The sequence below is a fragment of the Electrona antarctica genome, assembly GCF_951216825.1.
Source record: "Electrona antarctica genome assembly, contig: scaffold_611, whole genome shotgun sequence".
Lineage (NCBI taxonomy): Eukaryota > Metazoa > Chordata > Actinopteri > Myctophiformes > Myctophidae > Electrona > Electrona antarctica.
In genome coordinates, this window is record NW_027638213.1 from 42457 (window position 1) to 54951 (window position 12495).

The window sequence follows — 12495 nt, forward strand, 5'->3', positions numbered from 1 at the left end:
AAATCCCCTTGCACTAGTGAGGGCCAAATGTCCCCACCAGTATAGCAGAATATGACACATAGACCATGTTCCTATATCGCCAGATCAGAGTCAAAAGGTGCAGATGAGAATCGCTGTGTGAATTGGCGTCGTTAAGGCGTGCATGGTAACAGTTTGTGTCGTGTGTGATTTCACACCAGAAGATATAAGATGATGCACCGTGTTGAAAATGACTGTAAATTTCAGACTGACCCCTCCACGAAAAGGCCTCGTTGTCCTGAACCCTTATCTATCATTTATATATTATGGATCAATAGTGTGGACTTAGACTGTTATTCGTCTGTGGTACTCAATTAACACCAGAGGAACTCCACCTCCTGCTTCAGCATGGCACTCTGCCACCATCATTGGGACAAAGATGTTTGTATTTGGGGGCGGAGGGGACTTGAGCCAATACAACGACATCAGAGTGTTTGACACAGAGACCGACCTCTGGATGAGTACACCGTCTGCACAGCTTGTTCCAGAAGGACGTGAAGGTCATTCAGCCTTTACCTACGTTGGAGAGCTGTACATAGCTGGTGGTCATAACGGTGACCAGTCCTTCAATGATGTGTGGAAATTCAACCCAGAGACCTTCTCCTGGAAGAAGGTTGAGCCAAAGGGTAAAGGCCCGGGTCGATGGCGTGGTATGTGCTGTTGCATGATGGGAGATCGTATCATACACTTTGGAGGACTAAACTCCAGACTCCCCACTGATGAGCTGTACATCTTAGACTTGAGTCCTGCTCTTAAGACTTTATGTAAACTAGCAGTTACTCAGTACTGTCTTGATCAGTCTGAACTCCCACACAACATCAAGTGGGAACTGGTAGCCACTGCCAACAAGGTCACTAAAAGAAGGAACAACAGAAGACATTGAGTCACTAAACCAGACTCCATGTGACCTCCAGCATATCGTTGCTGTCTGGAGGAAACCTCTTAAAGGACCACTTCACCACTTTTCAACCTATCTTCATATAATAGGTCCTCACTAATAATCATGATAAAATGGCACGATTTTTTTCTTCTCGGTCTGTGTCTCATAGGAGGGCTGTGGGCAGTTCAGAAACCCGTCCACCAGTGACGTCATCATTAGGCAGATTTTTTTACAACAATGTTTAGATTTTCATTATCGTGAGAACGATGACTTCCATTTTCGCATTGCAACTTTTCAGGACTAGAAAGCCTTTCAGTTTCCATTAGCTTGTATTCCCCATCGATGATGTCACTGGTGGACGGGTCTCTGAACTGCCCACAGCCCTCCTATGAGACACAGACCGAGTAGAAAAAAATTGCACCATTTTTTCATGATTATTAGTGAGGACCTATTATATGAAGATAGGTTGAAAAGTGGTGACGTGGTCCTTTAAGTCCATTTTCGAGTTTTTTTATTTTTTCATAAATCGGTGCTACTGAACACCCTTTACTTTGTTATGAACATATTGAACCAATTGAAAGTATCAAAAAGCGCTTCTGAAAGAACCTCTCAACTCCATTGGATCCTCAAACTGTCAGTAGAAACACTTAACTCCACTGCTCTGTGTGGGGGCGTTTGTGTTTACTGTCTGACTGCCATGGCGGAGCACATTTTCTGCGTTTCAAATGGATAATATTCTCATTACTTTATCTTTTTCGAGCTACTCCAGTCCAGCACAAAGAAAAGTCAGACACAGACACAGTAGGTTGTGTCAAGATCATGATCCCACTCCTCTCCTGCTGCCTGCTGGCACGAATGGGAGGAAGGGGATTCAACTTTTGCGTGAGTGTTTGTTTGTGTCGGTCCCACGTGCGTGCGTGCGTGCGTGCGTGCGTGCGTGCGCGCGTGTGTGATTGCGGGCGTGCATGGGTGAGACTGTGAGACTGACGTGTGCGCCCATGCGCACATGTGAGTGAGCGAGAGAGAGAGGGACAGACCGACACTGAGTGTGTGTGTGTGTGTGTGTGTGTGTGTGTGTGTGTGTGTGTGGTGTGTGTGTGTGTGTGTGTGTGTGTCAAACTTGGAGCTTGGAGACCCATTGTCAGTGGAGTTAGGAGTTTTTCTCTGCCATTGATAAGAACTATCAATGACAGAGAAAACCACCTAACTCCACTTGAGCTGTATTCGGGTAAAGTGGTGATAATATAATGACACATGCAATATTATCATTATCTGATAATATACAAAGTCACAATACCAACTTTGATGAGGCAGTATTGCTTTCTTTCAAATATATAGGTTTTCTTCAATTTCTGAAAAATGTAAAATTTGTTTTTCCATTTCCTGAAAAATGAAGATTTTGGAGTCAAGTGGTTTCCCCCCCGACAGCAGAGATATGACATCACTCATGTACAGTATCAGTACAGTATAGCCCCTGCTATTCATTTCAATGGAAGTTACTCAGTGGCGTTTTGAAGCACCCGGTAGAACGCTCTACTTCCGCATTTTTGAGGGGCGCTAGCCCCTCCTATATACAGGTTTAATGTTTGTTCAATGTTTGTTTTAAAAAACGCCATTGACAATAAAGTGCGTTTAATGTTTGTTTTTAGTTCAATGTTTGTTTTAAGGTGACGGCCCTTTACTGTAGTTACAGTTAGATGAGTCGTGAAAACTTTGATCATCGATTTATTCCATTATAGACCATAGACCATTTTTAGGATTTTATCCCGAATGAAAACATTCTCTGAGGTCGCGGGGTCGCATGTCAAACTGGCGGTCCTTGGGACAGCCGTAAAAATCTTCTCTAATGGAGGTCCTTTGTGTATATTTTGTAATGGGGGTCCGCTGCCTAATTAATGTCAATCCTATCCAGGCCCTGTTTCTACCCAGGTCTGGCACTGGCCTCTATCCAGGCCCTCTTTCTACCCAGGTCTGGCACTGGCCTCTATCCAGGCCCTCTTTCTACCCAGGTCTGACACTGGCCTCTATCCAGGCCCTGTTTCTACCCAGGTCTGACACTGGCCTCTATCCAGGCCCTGTTTCTACCCAGGTCTGGCACTGGCCTCTATCCAGGCCCTGTTTCTACCCAGGTCTGACACTGGCCTCTATCCAGGCCCTGTTTCTACCCAGGTCTGACACTGGCCTCTATCCAGGCCCTGTTTCTACCCAGGTCTGACACTGGCCTCTATCCAGGCCCTCTTTCTACCCAGGTCTGACACTGGCCTCTATCCAGGCCCTGTTTCTACCCAGGTCTGACACTGGCCTCTATCCAGGCCCTGTTTCTACCCAGGTCTGGCAATGACCTCTATCCAGGCCCTGTTTCTACCCAGGTCTGACACTGGCCTCTATCCAGGCCCTGTTTCTACCCAGGTCTGACACTGGCCTCTATCCAGGCCCTGTTTCTACCCAGGTCTGGCACTGGCCTCTATCCAGGCCCTGTTTCTACCCAGGTCTGACACTGGCCTCTATCCAGGCCCTGTTTCTATCTAGGTCTGACACTGGCCTCTATCCAGGCCCTGTTTCTACCCAGGTCTGACACTGGCCTCTATCCAGGCCCTGTTTCTACCCAGGTCTGACACTGGCCTCTATCCAGGCCCTGTTTCTACCCAGGTCTGACACTGGCCTCTATCCAGGCCCTGTTTCTACCCAGGTCTGACACTGGCCTCTATCCAGGCCCTCTTTCTACCCAGGTCTGACACTGGCCTCTATCCAGGCCCTCTTTCTACCCAGGTCTGGCACTGGCCTCTATCCAGGCCCTCTTTCTACCCAGGTCTGGCACTGGCCTCTATCCAGGCCCTCTTTCTACCCAGGTCTGACACTGGCCTCTATCCAGGCCCTGTTTCTACCCAGGTCTGGGATAACAACACAGGAGGAAACGGCTCATTCTGAGCTGAGCCTTTGTTAGTTTGTTTTACTTATCCTCCCGTCCTCCTCCTACTCCTCCCAATCCATATTTCATAACCGTGAAATCGTGCGTGCGCCAGATTTACGGCGCATTAGAACTTAAATGCCCGCGTCTTTTTTTTTTTTTTTTAACGTGTTCGTTTTCATGATCATCGCACGTTTAAAGGCGAAGGCAGGCATGAGTCATCGTGGGTCCGTGCGAGGGGAGGATGTATGAGAGGCAGGTTTGGTGAGCGGCAGTGTCGCCATGTTCTGCTTATTATAAGCACATTTTGACTAGTTTTCCTGTAAAGCTGTGGCTTGTGTTTTATTTTTATTTATTTTGTATGTATTCATTTATTTATTATGTTCTTTTTTTAGGGGGGGACGTTGCAGTTTGACACAAAAAGTCTTGTAAGTCTTGTAATATTTTCAGATTGGTGGGTCTGTGGTCAAATACATTAATTTGGGGGATTTTGACATGGAAAAAAAAGTTTGAGAACCACTGCTTTAAAAAAACAACACAAGGCTCTGCTGCTATATATTCCGAACGGGGGCTTTTTTTTGTGCGTGTGTGTGTTTTTTTTTCCATAGACAAAACGACGTACAAAGGAGCGCATTGAGTGATGCACTGTAGTAGCGTTGAGGGCGTGTGCAGCGTTCGCTGGAATCCCTGTGTTAACGGGGAGTAGAGCAGTAGCCCCCAGAGGGACCTTGGCTGACGACGGAGAGCCTTACTTAGTACCATATGAGGGGAGACCCCCCTTTCCAAGTACAGCATGTACCGTGTTCCCCAGACACACACACACACACACACACACACACACACACACGTGTGTGTGTGTGTGTGTGCGGCTCTTTATTTTGCGACATTCCGCGGCTCTTTATTTTGCGTGTCACAAGTATAACCCCGTCGCATTCAATCATCTTCATTTTTCTCCAGTGTCTAAATTTAGGAGCCCCGAGCAACAACAAAAAAAAAGCACAAAAGAAAGGGTTGATTCGGGAATGGGGGGGGCGGGGGGGTTCGGGTTCATCCGCCGTCGTTCCTTTCTTCGTCTGTTCCAGTTCGTGTGCCGAGCGTCCCCACGTGTTTTAGGCGTCGGGCAGCGTTTTGCTCCGGGGAGCTGTATCCTTTTTAGTGGCGGTGCGTGCGCGGGGCGGGTCGGGACGGGACAGGAGGAGACATCAAAACGCGGGCCATAAATCTCTTGGAAAACTCGGGACGGGCGTCCGTCGCCTACGCCGCCAGTAAAGTTTAATTTAGAGCAGGGGTTCTCAACCCGTGGGTCGCGACCCCTCGGGGGGTCGCCAAATTATTTTAGGGGGTCCCCAAATTAATTAAAAAAATAAAAATAAAAAATCACGATTTTTCAAAAATAGCAGACCTACAAGCTCGTAGCGCGCCACTCGGTGGCGCGCTATGAGCTTGTAGATCTGGTATTTTTCAATAGCTAAATTATAACAATGCTTAAAACACCAAAAGGGGTTCCCGCCCAAAATGGTTTAAGGTGGGAGGGGGCGGGGCGGGGGTCCCGAAACATTGCCAAAGCATTTCCGGGGGTCCCCGGCCAAAAACGTTGAGAACCCCTGATTTAGAGAGCGGCCGCCGCATGCGGTCGCTGCGTAGTGGAAACATCGACTCTGCCGTAGCGGCACACATAGAAGCTTAAGCAGCTCTCTGCTCCGCTCTGACCTCCCTGTTGAGGACGCATGGAGCAGCTCTCTGCTCCGCTCTGACCTCCCTGTTGAGGACGCATGGAGCAGCTCTCTGCTCCGCTCTGACCTCCCTGTTGAGGACGCATGGAGCAGCTCTCTGCTCCGCTCTGACCTCCCTGTTGAGGACGCATGGAGCAGCTCTCTGCTCCGCTCTGACCTCCCTGTTGAGGACGCATGGAGCAGCTCTCTGCTCCGCTCTGACCTCCCTGTTGAGGACGCATGGAGCAGCTCTCTGCTCCGCTCTGACCTCCCTGTTGAGGACGCATGGAGCAGCTCTCTGCTCCGCTCTGACCTCCCTGTTGAGGACGCATGGAGAAGCTCTCTGCTCCGCTCTGACCTCCCTGTTGAGGACGCATGGAGCAGCTCTCTGCTCCGCTCTGACCTCCCTGTTGAGGACGCATGGAGCAGCTCTCTGCTCCGCTCTGACCTCCCTGTTGAGGACGCATGGAGCAGCTCTCTGCTCCGCTCTGACCTCCCTGTTGAGGACGCATGGCGGCTGAGGAGGAATCCACTTTAGGTTCTTTTACTGCAGTGGTTCCCAAACCTTTTCATGTCAAGGACCCCCACATTGACCCTAATTAGCCCTGTGTGGACCCCCCCCCCCCCCCATTTACAAACATATGCCAGGGAGCTCCCGTAAGAGAAGATCTTTACGGCTCTAGCAGTGATTCTCAACCCGTTTAATTTCAAGGACCTGCAGTTCGACGTGCATTAGTCTACGGACCCCCATTGAATGGCATGTATATCTCCGAGACCCCAATTTATATTTTAAAATCAATGTTAATTTAACTCTGAGAGTGTACAAATGGAACCAATTGGACCCGTAACTCTCAGAGTTATATGAGCTATATGGACCAGAGCTATAATCATACCCATTATAAAGACCAAAGGAACTGTGGTTGTAACTTGTTGTGAACATTTAGGCTTGTATGAATTGAATAAATAACATCCCATCGTTTTTCAACCAGCGCTGTCCTCTCCTCCGTGCCTGTATAACTCCATTCCAAAGTAACGTAACATGCTAATGCTATGCTGCTCCGTAGAAAGGTCTTGCACAACGAAAATAGCAGATCTACAAGCTCACAAGGCGTGAGGCAGTGTAGACTTGTAACTTTGTAACAGACAGCCTCTTCAGCCAATCAGCAGCCATAAAGTCGAGCAGTGATTTCATCATATAACTATATTTACCTTCAGCGTCTTCTTCCTCAATCTCAGCGTCATGTCATCAGTGATGTCATCTCTTCATCTTCTGACTCCTCCTCGTCAATGCCCTCGTCTTCATCATCTTCATCACTGATGACATCATCATCATCTTTATCACTGATGTTGTGAATTTTGGCCAATCAGAACGGCAGCTGCAAAGTCAGCCTGCATGCATTTTGCTGGCTGTGCTCGGCTGTGTTAACCCTTCACCCTTCAGTGTTTTAAACTTTTAATGCTTGTTGTATGGAGAAAAAAAAATTATATTTTACCCCCTAAATAATCAACGTTTGGTAATCGACGTTTGGTTAATTCCCTAGTGCAAGGGATGTTTTGGTAAAAAGAAGATTATAGAAAAATATGCATATTGAGTGTGTGTGTGTGTGTGTGTGTGTGTGTGTGTGTGTGTGTGTGTGTGTGTGTGTGTGTGTGTGTTTCCACAAAATAATAGCAAATGCTCGATAGTGGGCTCGATAAGGACCCGGCTCGATAAGCCTGCTCGATAAGGTGATCGTTATCAATAAAACCTTAACGAGCTCCATCCCTACCCATAAGGGTCCATTTGGTTCCAAACTATAATTTAGCTGGGGACCCCCTGGAACTCCATCAAGGACCCCTGGGGGTCCCCGGACCCCACTTTGAGAACCACTGTTTTACCGCACTAGAAAAAGTAGTGAAATGTTTTACTTTGACTGTACTACTAAAAAACATTAATTAATTAATACTGCAATATAGAAATACTCTGGAAAAAATATCAGTATCAAAATGTACTTGGAGTACCAAAAGTAGAAAGTGCTGAAAGTGAAGATGTATCATGTTTTCATTGTATACAAATATTTTTAAAATAGCGGAAGTGCTTTGCTTTACAATTTACAATTTAGGCATTTAGCAGACGCTCTTAATCCAGAGCGACTTACATTAGGCAAGAACAAAAGTATGGGAATACATCACATATATAAAATGCATTTATCAAGAAACATGCGTAAGCTAAGAACGTAACTAGAACATATCTATATAATGACACTATACATATTAACTATACATACTATACTATGCTATACATATGTACTATGATGTGCTATGACTACATACAATGCAATTATTGTGCTGTCTACATGACATGCTATAAGTCTGTTTCAAATGCTATCTAAGTCTAAAAAGTGCTATCTAAGGGGGTAGGATAAGTGCTATGGGCCATGATGGAGTCTGAAAAGGTGCAGGGTCTTCAGACTACGGCGGAAGATTGCGAGTGATGCTGCAGTTCTGATTACAACGGGGAGTGCATTCCACAGTTTTGGGGCCAGAAGGGAGAAGAGTTTGGGACGGGAGCGTTGTCCCAGCGTTTTTAGTGAGGGTACTTCCAGCTTTCCTGCGTCGGCTGATCTGAGAGCGCGGGAGGGTTTGTAGGGTTCAATCATGCTTGCAAGATATGGGGGAGCCATACCTTTGGTTGCTTTGAATGCCAGCATCAGAGTTTTGTATTCTGTGCGGGCAACGACTGGGAGCCAGTGCAGGGAGCGGAGCAGGGGGGAGACATGTGAGAATTTTGGCTGGTTGAAGACCAGACGAGCTGCGGCATTTTGGATCAGTTGGAGAGGCTTAAGTGCACATGCCGGTAGGCCAGTAAGGAGCGAATTACAATAGTCAAGTTTTGACAAGACTGTTGTCTGGATTAGGAGCTGGGCTGATTCCTGGGTGAGGAACGGTCTAATTCGTCGTATGTTATAGAGTGTGAACCTACAGGATTGAGTGACAGCTGTGATGTGAGTTTTAAACGAGAGCTGACTGTCCAGGACAACACCAAGGTTCCTGGCTGTTGGGACAGACGTTACCAGGGCGTTGTCTACGGAAATAGTTAGCTCCCGCATAGGGCAGGACTTAGCTGGGAAGAAGAGAAGCTCAGTCTTGTCTGGGTTCAGCTTGAGGTGGTTGGAGGACATCCACTGTGAGATGTCAGCCAGGCATGCAGTGATGCGCTCTTCCACCTGAGTGGCAGAGGGGGGGAAAGATATAAACAGTTGTGTGTCATCGGCATAGCAGTGATAGGATATATTGTGACCAGAGATGATAGTGCCAAGGGATTTGGTGTACAGTGAGAAAAGGAGGGGACCAAGTACAGATCCCTGTGGGACCCCAGTATGGAGGGTTCGGGGGGATGATAGCAGACCTTTCCAGGAAACGGTGAGATAGGAAGAGAACCACTTTAGTGCTGTCCCGCCGATGCCTAGATCCGCTAGGGTGTATAGGAGCAGCTAGGTAATTGCCTTGCTTTTACCTGTGCCAGCACGTTGATCCACTAAGGTTGTGTGAAATAAATAAAGGTTGACTTGATTTGATATCCTGCCCATGCATTGACTAGGAAGTCAAGGAACCAATTACAGCCTACTATGTTCAAGCATTGGAGAGACTCTGAGCCTCGCAGTTGAAGCGCGCCCCACCATGGTGTCGCATGGGGTGACGTCACCGTTCTCTGTGTCCATGCATTACTTCGACTCTATAGAGCGCCACAGGCCCCCTACCATGGACCAGGAAATTATTCTCCGTTCATTTTCCTCATAGACATTTCAGAAAGTATTTATTTAAAGATGTTTACGCCGCGGACAAAGCCAACTCGAGTCGTGACAAATCATGACAACAAACCGAACAAATAATCATGGGTCGAACAAATAATTAGAAAGAAGAAAAAAACGGCAGGTTACAACACTTTTTTTGTTGTTTTTCTTTGTAATTATTTGTTTGGTCCAAAATATTGTTTGTGTTGTCATGAGTTGTCACGACTCGAGTTGGCTTTGTCCGCGGCGTAACCGTCTTTAAATAAATACTTTTTGAATGTCTATGGGAAAAATGCATTGGGATTCATTTCCTGGTCCATGGTAAGGGGCGGGACTGCGACGCTCTATATCTGTCATAACACAACATAACAACACACACACACACACACACACACACACACACACACAGTCAGGGTCACCTGCTGTGAGGTGAGCCTGAAATAAAATTGAATGCGATGACAACAAGTGCCATACACACACAGGACTCACCTCACCTCGACCACCCCTGCACTGCAGAGTTTTCTATACGCCTAGATTCCACCCTTGTCGGAGGATGAGGCGGACTCAACCAAACCCAACTAAAGCAAATTCCCAGCCTACTCATAAATTGCCAACCTAGGATGGATAATCTTAATCCTCCAATTCAAGCCCTCCCTTATAGCCTGATTTACTTACGTTATTATGACCATCTCCGAAATTCCTTACATTTAAAATGTCTGACTCCACCAACATCAATGCCCTAGCTACTTCATGAACAAAGGCCCTAGCGCATATATGTCAAACTCAAGGCCCGGGGGCCAAATCAGGACCGTGAATGAATTATCTTTGGCCCGTGGAATGATATTTAATTAGTATTAGAATTGGCCCTCTGGTATATTGCACGGACCACCATAAAACTACAAGTCTGTTACATATCACATACTATGAAAGCAGTGCTTGGTGAGGATCATAGAACAGGAAACTGAGCTTAATAATAATGCATTTTCAGTTTTTAATGTATTTACTTTTTTGCTGTTTGCCTGGGACATCCTCATGACCGCGGTGCCCGTGTGTTGAAACACAGTCCGGCCCTCGACTTGTACCAATTTCTTTATTTTGGCCCACTGTGTATTTGAGTTTGACATCCCTGCCCTAGCGGGACCCTTTATCCTGCAATCCCTCGGAGGCCTCTCCCCACTTACCGGCTTCGCTCCTAAATGACTTATCCTTCAAGAACTAACCAAACAAGGCCTCCCCCGTATTACCGCTACAATCTCTGCCCTCACTGCTCTCCTCAGCCATTACTTTTACCTGCTCATTTCCTATGCCATAATAACCCTCACTGCCTCCGCTAATACCTCAGTGTGTTGGTCCAATCACGGCTATTGTAGGCCTACATCATGACATCATGGATGATGTCACTATGTACTGCACTGCAGTGGTCAAATATGGACATGTGACACCCCCCCCCCCCCCCCCCCATCCAAATATGAAAATGCACAAACAAGGTCAGAATAGTATAAAAGGAAGGTGAAATGGCAGAAACGGCTCACAAAAGCAAATCAATAGACCCGGATGATCAAATTGCCCAAAAAAAGCTCTTTTTGAAATCACAATAATCTGTTTCGATAAAATCTCCCTGGACTGTGTATTCCTTTGTTTTTTCCACACACGCATTCCCCTGAGTGTCGGATCATATAGAGCTGAAGTGAAAGCTATCGATCGGAATCCTTTCCGTCGTACAGATACAGAATGCTGCGCTGGACGTTTCACCAGGAGGGAGGAGGGAGGGCGCTCCACGCCGCCGTCGCAGTGGAGCGCCAGGACCAGGTGTACTGCTTCGGAGGACTGTCCAGAGTGTCCGACGGCGCCGTCAAGTACCAAACGAAAGTCCACATCTTCAACACGGTGTCTTTACGCTGGAGGATGTTACCACCAGTGACTGTTGAGGTTGGACGAGAACGTCCCCCGAAGATTCCGTCCGTGGGTCGTGGGTACACAGCTGTGCTGATTGAAGCTGTGATCTACATGTGGGGAGGATTCAGACGCAGGCGGCTTTACGCCTTCGATGTCGACGCCCACCGTTGGTTGGAGAACGAGGTTTCTGGGACTGTTCCGAAGGGGAGGTCCCACCACTCGGCCTGCGTCTTGGGGAAGGTCATGTATATTCATGGGGGATTGACCCAGCCGGATAGTTGCACTAATGACGTGTACAAGTTGGACACCGCCACGATGGTCTGGGCTTTAATTAGTGCCAGAGGTACTCTCCCACCTGCTTCATGTTATCATTCTGCTACCATCAACGGGACAAAGATGTTTGTAGTCGGGGGCATGCGGAACGACTGGAAGTCCAACAACAACATCAGAGTGTATGACACGGAGACCGACATCTGGCTGAGCCCGCCTTCTTCACCGAATATACCAAGGGTAGGCCTACGAAACGGTATCGGGCCTTCAGTCTTTGCCTACAATGGAGAGCTGTACATAATCCGTCGTCACTGCAGCTACGAACCTCAGAAGTTCCTGGGGAAATTCTGTCCAGAGACCTTCTCCTGGATCAGTGCAACCTGGGAAAAGCCCAAGGGGAATGGCCCGTCCCGACTGGGTATGACCTGCTGTTGCATCACGGTGGGAGATTGTGTCATACTCTTTGGAGGACAAATCAAACCCGATGACCTGCACATATTGGACTTCAGTCCTAGTCTTAAGACTTTATGTAAGTTAGCAGTTATCCAGTACGGTCTGGAGCAGTCTGGACTCCCACACAACGTCAGGTGGGAACTGGCAGCCATTACAACCAATGACAACACACAACAAGAACAGAGAACAAACTCCAGACCAAGGAACAAAAGAAAGAGAAAGAGAAACTGATGCAAAGAATCGACAATCGGACCTGGACCTCTGGCGTATAGCAGCCCAGGCACCTATAGGCTCAGTGTAGCCTGACAGCGTGCCGCGGGTTCGAGTCACGATCCCGAAGGCCATTTTACTGCGTGTCACTCCCTACCTCTCCATTTCCTGTCAGCCTACTATACTATCAATGATGGCCAACAAATAAATCTAAAAAAAACCAAACAAGTAAAATGAGGTGAGATTTTCAGTTTTCAGTGTTAACCACTAGAAGGCGCTTGACGCCACCATTTGACTGATCCTCAATCCGAAACGGGACAGGTGATATCTGAACCGAACCGCTACGCATCCGATAAACATTGTAATTGGCCGCAC

General features: G+C 47.4%; 1 protein-coding gene across 1 annotated transcript; it reads left to right on the forward strand.

The window, feature by feature from the left end:
* Positions 1–11022: 11022 nt before the first annotated feature.
* Positions 11023–11986, forward strand: LOC306918283 (kelch domain-containing protein 3-like; the record flags this gene model as incomplete). Its single annotated transcript, XM_079531157.1, has 1 exon — positions 11023–11986. A coding segment is annotated over one exon (964 nt), but the record flags the coding sequence as incomplete, so codon positions are not given.
* Between the last annotated feature and the right edge of the window lie 509 nt (positions 11987–12495).